Raw genomic sequence first — 10,640 nt, forward strand, 5'->3', positions numbered from 1 at the left:
AGTCATTTTATATACATAACATTTACATAGCATACCCGACCTCATAGGATCGGTGTTTCATACATGCTTGGCCAACCAAGGCTCAAGGTCATACATACCTGGCCCTACCAAGGCATCAGGGTTATCCGTACCATCTGCAGAGGTGTGCACGCGTTACGTAATCCTATGCATACTTTATACATATTCATATGCATATATTCTTACCCGGCATTATAAGCTCGGGGTTTCATTATCGCCCTTCATAGGCACATATAAGTATACTAGCCCGTAGGCACCTTTAACATCATTATTATTACCATCGTCATCACTATCATCATCATTTTCGCTACATTTGTATCTTAGGCTTACTCGTCATATGAGGGGCGTAGTACAATCGTAATACATATCAAGGATCGTGAGCTTATGAGCTCGGAATATCAATCATTTGGAAACAACATACTCATATAGAGGAATTAGGAATTTGGCCAAGAAACCATGCCTTATGAAAGAAGGGTTAGCCTTACATACCTTATCGTCGGACTACTCTACACTTGCACGTACTCCTTCGATGCTCACGTTTCTACCTTCATTAGGGTCATACTATCATTAGCACCGATAACTAGTACACATGGCTAAAGCTAGAGAAAATCGGACAGCATCTCCTTTATTTATACAACATTTGTCCATATCGTAATTCAACTCCCAAACGTCAATAATACATTCATAATGTCATATCAATGGCCATTAATCATCTACATTATCCACAATCATGATTCAATTCAAACTATTTCTCGAAACGTCACTATTCATCATTCATAACCCATTTTTCTATTCTCTTCTAATGACCAAGCATTTCAACTCTCAAATACCTTAAACAACATATAAATATCATGAATATTACCTTAGAAGTTGTAGGAACAAGCCTTAGTCGATAATAATCCACTTTGATCAAAACCCTAGTTTTCTTCCATTTGGATTTCTTGACTTTGGATGATCTTTGATGGGTTCTTACTCTTGATTCACTTGTTTATGTTGTTAATCACTACAAACCCTTGAAAACTTATGAAATAGATGTAGAGAGATGTTTTAGAGAGAGGGGGTGTGGAAGGAAAATGAAATGAAATAACCTTGGTCCCTTACATTTATTGAGCAAATCTGTCCCGACCAAAATATACGGACCAACATACGGTTCGTATAAATTGTACGGGCCATATGTCTGGCCGTACTTTTGGTCCAGAAACTTTTGGCCATTCTGGGTTGATTATACGGTCCAGACTTACGGACCGTATAAATTATACGGCCAGTATGTTTGGTCGTATAATCCCCAGTGATTCCGAACTTCGATTCGTCGATTCGTTTTGTCTCCAATCCCTATGGAACCTTCTTAACACTTGTTCAACACTTCATTAGCAATCTAAGGGACGTTATCATACTTCTCCGAAACATCATTAAGTGCCCATTAAGTCGTTACTCGTATTTCCTTCCCGATACTTATCAAATACTTTGCCTTCTCTTGGCAATCCTCTTCCCTCATCTCTAACATCTTTAAAATCTTATCTAGAGTTGTCGAATGCCATCGCTTACCCATGAACATATTGTGTACTCGTACCCCTTACTAGTTCATTCACTTGCGTACCAACGGAAGATTTCCCGAGGTGTAACAGATGAGCCCAAGCTCAGCAAGTTCACTAACCCGCCCGTCGTCATACCTGGTGGAGCAAATCTTTAAAATACTATACGTTTTATGTACGTAGTATAACATCTAATAAAATTACAAATTCATGTTAAATTAACACAACATATATACATGATCATATCAATCTAATGTCACAGTGGCACCTATGCATTGCAATAGCTCGTCCATAAATCACACTCTTACATACATTGAACTTTGCGTTTGAATAGACAGTCCATAGTCAGCATTACCTCATTAAAAACCTAACCAACTATGCGTATCACCAGTTCGTCCACAACAATGGCTACCCCGAACTATGCGTGAATTGAGTACTTCCTGTAGCTGGTATGATGCTAGCACCATCTCAACTCATAAATCATATGCACATAAGGTATAATAGTGCAGTCATAATAATATCAATTGATAAAATTGAAACTATGTTATGAATCTCAATACATCATAACATGCATCCTGATTAATGATTATTGTATGCCATGTTCGATTTAGCAAATATGATGTAAATCATGTTGTGATATCGTAGCATTATCATATCAAAGCATACAATTTCATAGAAGAAATGTTTCAAATATCACAATATTTAACCCAAAATATCATATATGCCCTTCTACGCGATCGTCCCACAACGTACTAGGTATTTGAAAGCCAATAATGCAAGTTCTAAATTATGACGTTAGAAAAACAAGTAATCAAGAGGTTAAATCTCACTTGCCTTAAACACAATAAAACTTTTCTAACCTGGCATGGTCCGACCTCCAACGATCAGTTTAGGATAAACGATCAATTTCCACAATTTTAGGAAAAGTCAAATTCAAAGCCAGCCCCCCTAAAGTTAACCCTCAGTCAAAATTCCAAATAGATACATGAACGGGTTACCCATAAGCTCATGAATTCAATTTTATGATGAAGTTTTGATTTTGACTTAATTAGGTAGGTCAAATCACAAACTTCTAAATCGAAAAACTATGGCAAAAATCCTTCATTAAAGTCTTTTGAATTTGATGATTTATAGTTAAAATTCAACCAAAATTAAGTATAATAATATAAGGATATTGGGAAATCTTTACCTCAATGATTTGGATGAAACCAATCCAACCAGGAATCTCCCCATGAGATCCTTTTTGCCCAAAGAGTAATAATTAGGTGTAAAATTCAAAACTGTCCAATTTATACTCCTCATTTGCAATTAAAATTGCTACATTTATGGTCATAGCTTCGCATTGGCGAAGCTTCAGGACTCTGAGTTACGCATTTGCGGACATTACTACATTTTTTCTACCATTGCATTTGGGATCACAGGTTCGCATTTGCAGAGCTCAGTAAAATGGTAGACCTTCCCATTTGAGATAGAAGTATCGCAATTGCGGCTGCACTACATATCAAGATTTTTCAGCAACATGTTTTTAATTTTCAACTTGTTCGAAAATCATTCCGAGCCCTCGAGTCCCCTTCCAAACCATCCCCGCAAATCATAAATATTATTAATATCTTATATATATGCTCAAAACACAATAATTAAAAATTGAGGATCAAATTATCACAAGTATATCCCTGAGCGGTTTCGCACGGGCCAATAAGACGGTCAACTAATTATCTTTACATAGGGATTATCATTTCCTGTATGGCTCTCGGAGACTCAATATCAGAGGAAGATTTTTTTGCAAATTAGTCCTGCATTAGTATCTGAATTAGTCGAAGCATCATATGTTCACTTCATTTTTGAAATCTGATATTGAGAAATCGTTATCTTCACTTAAATATGTTTCAATATAATAGTTGAATGTAATTCTCCCTCTCACTTCGTTCAAGCTGAATTACATCCACCCTCTCACAGGGTATGAATTCCTAAATCCATTTACCTCGACCAGGATCAACTCCGTCTATGCCCCATAGGCACATTATTAAATATACGAGACTGATGTTGCAAAAAATTCGTGTATGAAATTTGACAAACTCCCAACATTTTTTGCCTGAAGTGTGTCCTTGTTAAGGCCAAACTTCAAACAATTTTGCTCGAAGTTTGGCTTGCTTCCAAGGACAACTTCAGACAGTTTTTACGGCAAGGCCAAACTTCAGATCTTTTTTTTTTACTGAAGTTGTTGCCTTGACAAGGCCAAACTCCAGACATATAATAGCTGCACTTCAGACATATAATGGCTTGTCAAGGCCAATTTTGATGTTCTTTCTAAATTTGGGACATTGGAAAGGTCAAATACAAACAATTTTTACTTAAGTTGTGGCTTTAGCAAGACCAATGTTTTTTTTTTTTTTTTGATAAATCCAGTTAAAAACTCATATTTCTAAAATAACAGTAAAATACAAAAAATATCAACTACATAGATGCTTCTTTTGGCGTATTTGTTTATCTCCCACAAACTACAACAAGAGAGACCAATCTTGTTGCCATTTGACACTATAGAGAGTTTCAAATAGAAAATGTTATCATTCAAGAGGTAGCAACAATATCACGTAGTTAAGTATTAAATTGACAAAACATGAATAACTTAGAGGGTGTTTTCGGTATTCTCTAATAAAAAAGACAAATTAGTCTTATCACAATTTTTTAAGATTAATAATAAATTTGTTAAAAGAATTATTATAAAGAAATTAGAACAAGGGAAACATAATAGCATATCATAAAATAGTTATTATTGCAAAATTAAACTCGAGGGGAGAATTCTACAAGAAAAGAATTTGCACCATTTACCAAATAAGGCAAATGGAGTAAAGTCTTGAAGCAAAAAAGATGGAGCCAAATTTGGAAAATCCGATGATACTGAGTCACAACTCACAAACCAAAGCCATGGCAGCATGCAATGCAATGTAACTGATGCCATTTTTGAAGGGCTCATCAATCATACACTTCTCAGATTTTCCTACTTTTCAGGCCCTTTACATTTATGCCCATTATTCTTTTTCTCACACAATTTTTTGAGGTTATTATAAGTGTTTCATCAGTTCAAAGAATTGAGATATAAAATCATCATTGAAATTGATTGGTAATGCAGTGTTATGAAATGAAAAGGTACCCCGTCATTCATTTCCATGTGTTCTTCAATCCCCAGAATTTCGTACAGCATTATATTTCATCCATGCCATTCATACCTTTCTTTATGAATTTATCTCAGCTTTGCTTTCTAGGGTTTTGAGATAAAAAAGATATTTAAAGTTCATACTTTTTTGCATATACATACATGTAGGTGGTTTTTTTTATCTTTTATATGCACAGATATCATATATGCATGTATAAGGAATCATTGTTTCTCATATGGATTGGCCTTATCAGGTTGGTCTTTCAGAAAATAAAAAAAGGAGTATAATATGAAGAAAATCTGACCTGATGTGTAATGGGTTCTCTTGTTTCTGTTATTCAATGGTAAAAATTGAATCTTGTGCCAAAATTTGCAGGGATTGAAAAAGTTTGGAGGGAGTGAAACCCCTGATTCTCTAGGGGGAAAAAGAAGGAAATAAAACAGATTAAAAGATATGAGAGAAGGAATTTTAGGGTGAAATGTTCGAGGGAAGGGGATGATGGAGCAAGAATTAGATTCAAAGCTTAGGATAGAGAAGAGTTCACCAAATCCTCAGAGATCTAAGAGCTTTGCATTCAGAGCACCTCAGGAGAATTTCACTATTCAAGATTTTGAATTGGGAAAGATCTATGGAGTTGGTTCTTATTCCAAGGTCTGATTTTTATCCCTTTTTTTCTGTTTATGTCTTTATTTGGTATTTGGAAGCAGTCTAGTCTGAGATTCTTCTTCTTCTTCTTCTTCTTCTTCTTCTTCTTCTTCTTCTTCTTCTTTTGGATTATGTGTGGTGATGTTGTCTTGTTTTTATTATCTTGCTTTATTTATTTTCTGCTCTAATGGTGTAGTGGTGTGTTGGTTTAACATGCTTCTTCTTCCACTTTTACCTTCCATGTCATTGGCCCCCCTTGGTGAGATGGAGTGGGGTTTGGTATTAGTTGGAAATGTCGACCATGAATTTTGTTTTCCAAGGTTCCATTTGTTATGTCATTACCATACTTGGTTGGGAAACTGTAAGAAATGTCACTTATACTTTTGGATAGAATGAGTTGTCTTGTTGATTTCAGGTGTCATTTATATTCTTTCAGATGTCTCTATTCATTTTCTAGCAATTTTCTCTGTGATTCACTTGTTGATAGTCAACAGCTGAAACCAGCAATATGCTTTTGTAATAAAGTATCTGCCAAATGCCCCACACAGTGGAAGATTATCTTTTTGTTGCAAACGTAGTCTCTTAGATGAGAGAAAATCTTTTTAGTGAGTAGTGAGTTCATCTTTGGAATGTGTTTTAGTTGTCAAGCAATGCTTGGTGGCATTAATTGGTGATCACACTCCTAAATCAGAGGTCCAGTTCAGGAATTGCACAGGTGAGGGTCGTCCTATTAGCCTATATCAGTAACTATCAAAAATCTTCTTATATGTGATCTTTCTTCTTTCACCCCTCTTGCTTTTCCTCTGGGGTAAATAGATCATGAATGCTAATTGAAGTTTTGGGTGCAAATTGTGTACACTACCAGGTCGTCAGAGCTAAAAAGAAAGACACGGGGAATGTTTATGCCTTGAAGATCATGGACAAAAAGTTCATCACCAAAGAAAATAAGACTGCTTATGTGAAACTAGAGAGAATTGTACTTGATCAGCTGGATCATCCTGGTATTGTGAGACTATTTTTCACCTTCCAAGACACTTTTTCACTATGTGAGTATTTTACACATTTTCTGATATGTTAGTATTTTACACATTCTCTGTTAAGAATCATTTTCCACTCTTTATGTCTGGCATTTCTTGTCGAACATTGATCTTTCTCCTTCTCATTTCATTTTACCCTCTTGTGAAGACATGGCGCTGGAGTCCTGTGAAGGTGGTGAGCTTTTTGATCAAATTACCAGGGTGAGGAAATGAAGAAACTTGCTAATAAAAAACAGTATGAAGAACCTTGATGCCTGTATTCTTTTAATTTCTGCCATAAGCATCGAAAGTCACAACATAAATCAGAAAAGAAAAATCTTATCACTAGTGAACCTCTTATAGCCTATTAGGACTTCTCTCAGTAACATATTTTCTTATTGAACTTTGTAGTGTGGTTGACTTCCTGAATCTGAAATTGTCTTCCGTTACTTCCAGAAAGAATAATCATCTCTCTAAATATTCCCCGTCCAGCTATTCTGATATCATTGCCAGCGAAGGATTTCTTATTGTGTGTGAACAATTCCACCATCCACTCCCATTCTTTTTTTGCTTGGAAAGCAAGTAAATTATATCCTATTAAACTTTTACTTTGGTTGGTGCAGAAAGGTCGTTTGTGTGAGGATGAGGCACGTTTTTATGTAGCTGAAGTTGCAGATGCTCTTGAATATATACATAGTATGGGATTGATTCATCGAGATATTAAGGTACCTTTACGATGTGACTGTTGTGGGCTTGTGGCAGCAGAATATACTAGGACAATTTTGAAAATTTTATTTATGGCAGCCAGAGAACCTGCTACTTACTGCAGATGGACATATTAAAATCGCCGACTTTGGCAGTGTAAAGCCCATGCAGGATAGCAGAATAACAGTGCTTCCAAATGCAGCATCAGGTATATCTTGCTTGCTGTGAGGTTACTTCCACAGAAATCACAATCATATAAGATAGGATATTTTGATGTCATTGTCTTTACTGAATTGGTGGCCTTTCTTTTATCCAGATGACAAGGCATGTACTTTTGTGGGGACAGCTGCATATGTCCCACCTGAAGTGTTAAATTCTTCTCCTGCAACTTTTGGGTATGGACCCTTGGAAAAGCCAAGTCTTTTACCTCATTTGTTTTGTATTAAAAGTCAGGTTGTAGGAAGCCAAATCTCGGAAATTTATATCATTCAACTAAGCCTTAGTCCAATTATATATCACCAAATGGAAACTGTATGTGCACTTTTTCTTCTTCTGAATCATAGCTGATTGGTATTAGTTTCTATACACTTCTTTGCTGGTGTTTTCTGAATTATGCATATTTGAATGAAAACGTAATTATTCCTTTTGCACATGTTCTACCAGAAATGATCTCTGGGCACTTGGCTGCACCTTGTATCAAATGCTTTCAGGAACTTCTCCATTTAAAGATGCCAGTGAATGGCTCATTTTTCAAAGAATTATTGCCAGAGATATCAGGTTTCCGAATTATTTTTCAAATGAAGCCAGAGATCTTATTGATCAGTTGCTCGTAAGCTATAATTCCTGTTTAATCTTTACTTGCATTTCCTTGTGGTTCCTCTTTTTTCTTCCCCATTCTTTCTTTTTTGTCTTTCTTTTCTGATATTCATATCAATTTATTTTATCAGTTAATTAATGATGAGCTTAAGCAAATGTTTTTGACTAATGCACTTTGCTGATGCACTAAGCTCATTCTATTCCACGAGTAGATCTTAAAGCAGGGATAAGATCTCAGATAGACTTATTTGTTTGTCTTTTCTCTTATCAGTCCTTTCAGTCAGTTCCTTTTCGGTTAGCTACTTAGGATGAATTGGCTGACACCCTTACTAAAAAAGAAGGAAAGATTTTTGCCAATAGTGGATTTTTAGCTTTATGAAACAACCAATGCTTGCGTCTGGCATCTTCTGCCATTTTGGGTTACACACTACAGTATTCTGGTCTGTAGGACTACATACCTTCTCCTTCTATCGTAGGTAGAGAACATACTGTCTCCAACATGGCACAAATGTGCCATCCTAAAATAATGCAGGATGCATTTGATAAACATCTTCAGCATTTTCAATAGAATGTAGTCTTAAAAATGTATCTTATTCCAAGTAAAAGAAGCACGTAAATTTTGCCTGTGCTTATATTTACAATAGTACACATGTTATACATTTGTGCATCTCTGTTTTCCCAACTAACTAGCATCCAAACGACACAGGATATTGATCCTAGCCGAAGACCAGGTGCTGGACCTGATGGTTACGCAGCACTGAAAAACCATCCTTTCTTTAGCGGGCTTGATTGGGATAATTTAAGGTTACAAACTCCTCCACGGCTTGCTGCAGAACCAAAAGTATTGTCAGTTCCTTTTATTTTTATCTTTGAAGCCGTATCTCACTTTGTTCAAAAAGATGATAGTTCGAAGAAGTATTAAAAGGGTATGTCGAATCTTCAGGCGCACTCTACTCGTAGCAGTGGTGAAGATCAAGATTCTTCATGGAACCCCTCACATATTGGGGATGGTTCAGTTAGAACCAATGATGGAAATAGTGGCACAACATCCTCTTCTGAAGCTAGTAGCATTACCAGGCTTGCTTCAATTGACTCTTTTGATTCAAAATGGTAGGTTCAACACCTCTGGAATATTTTAGCTGCAATTTCTTGGTATGACTTTTAACAATGACTAGCTTTATTATTTCAAAATGTCCCTGCTGCTGCTTGTTGTGGGAGCTACAAGTGTTATGTAGCAGAAAGAGCTCTAGTCAATCGGACCCAATTATGCCTTTTTTTCCATCAATGGAAAAAGGAAAAGAAACTATAGCTTATTTTCTTTGAATTGCTAGTCTACTCTGTACTTTGGTCTTTGTGTTTCAACATGTAAAAAGTGTTGTGATGCCCATGGCGGAGGGCAAGCCTCTGAAAAAGGGTGCACATTACACCTTTGGCGAATCCCGCATCGGAATGGAAGAAGAAAGTTAGGGACCTTATAAGAATGAGTTCATAATCAACTGTTGAGGTGCCTTTTGGGTAAATCCAATGGGACAAAATCCCTGCGGGCCTAAGTCCAAAGCCCAAAGCAGATAATATCTTAACAGTTGGACCGGAGCAGTTACAAGTGTTCTTTAGCTCTTGGTTGCCAGTTTCTTGCATATCTCTTCAGCTTTTGAAACTCTTTATGTTTCCTAATTGGGAAAAAAGGAAAGTAATCTTTGCTTCATTAATTAATCCGTACCAACTTGTAGTGCAAACTAATAGCCTTCAAGTATGTGGAGGAATGTCTTACATTAAGTTTCGTGTAGAAGGTTGTTATTACTCTGCTAAGCCTATGTTGATTTTCTTAAACTACTCCTCTAGAATTGTTAAGAGGGAAATGGAAACCCTAAATGCATGCTTCATTAAGGGCAGGGCTTGTGCGATAGATTGCTTTAGGCCGAATCCTGTGTTTTGTTATTTTCCTTAATTCTTTCCCTCTCTCATTCCTTGTCTATCGCTAATGCATGTCAACATGTTTCTCGTGATGCATGAACAGGAAGCAATTTTTGGAGCCTGGTGAATCCGTTCTTATGATCTCCAATGTGAAAAAGATACAGAAGCTTACAAGCAAGAAAGTGCAGCTTATCCTGACAAATAAGCCAAAGTTGATCTACGTAGACCCCTCAAAGTTAGTGGTCAAAGGGAACATTATATGGTCCGACAATTCTAACGATCTTAGTATTCAAGTCATAAGCCCCTCACAGTTCAAGGTTTGCACAGTTAAGTCGTGCTGCTTTCTCTGCAAACCTAATTGGCTGTTTTTATATTCTTAAGAGCCCCCGTCATTCTTACTTTTTTTTAATGTTTGCTTTTGGTAAATGAGTTGTTATGATTTTCCAACTTATCGGAGTTTTAACTCAATCTTTGTATGTACATGCTGATCGTACAGCCGAAGAAAGTTATGTCCTTTGAGGATGCTAAGCAACGAGCAACGCAGTGGAAAAAGGCAATTGAAGCTCTCCAAAACCGGTGATATTTATTTATCTGAATTTCGACCTTACATTCTTTGGAAAAGAAATGAAATTGTAGAGGCCATAGGGGATCCAAAGTGCTGGATTCTCCCACGGAATACTTATTAATACAACTGAATTTACAGGTCTAGAGTCTAGTATATAATTTTCACCACAGTTTTTCTTTTGTTTTTTCTTCTTTCTTTTGGATGAAGAACATCCACATTTGTAAGGCACAATCTTGTAAATGCAGAAACTGAAAGAAGATGGTGAGTTCTCAGT

General features: G+C 36.4%; 1 protein-coding gene across 4 annotated transcripts; it reads left to right on the plus strand.

The window, feature by feature from the left end:
- Positions 1–4,313: 4,313 nt before the first annotated feature.
- On the plus strand, positions 4,314–10,640 carry LOC132637383 (3-phosphoinositide-dependent protein kinase 2-like). Of its 4 annotated transcripts, none has more exons than XM_060354483.1 (12): positions 4,316–4,697; positions 5,081–5,356; positions 6,216–6,396; positions 6,536–6,588; positions 6,990–7,091; positions 7,171–7,279; positions 7,388–7,466; positions 7,735–7,900; positions 8,594–8,728; positions 8,831–8,997; positions 9,905–10,118; positions 10,298–10,640. In XM_060354483.1, exons 2-12 carry the CDS (start codon positions 5,201–5,203, stop codon positions 10,379–10,381), a joined length of 1,446 nt encoding a protein of 481 aa, XP_060210466.1. In that variant the 5' UTR covers positions 4,316–4,697; positions 5,081–5,200; the 3' UTR covers positions 10,382–10,640. The 4 variants fall into 4 exon arrangements, with proteins under 4 accessions (XP_060210473.1, XP_060210466.1, XP_060210462.1 ...); XM_060354479.1 differs by having other exon boundaries at positions 4,318–4,697; positions 9,905–10,127; XM_060354487.1 differs by lacking the exon at positions 4,316–4,697 and adding an exon at positions 5,991–6,065 and having other exon boundaries at positions 5,218–5,356; positions 9,905–10,127.

Source organism: Lycium barbarum, chromosome 1, assembly GCF_019175385.1.
Source record: "Lycium barbarum isolate Lr01 chromosome 1, ASM1917538v2, whole genome shotgun sequence".
NCBI lineage: Eukaryota > Viridiplantae > Streptophyta > Magnoliopsida > Solanales > Solanaceae > Lycium > Lycium barbarum.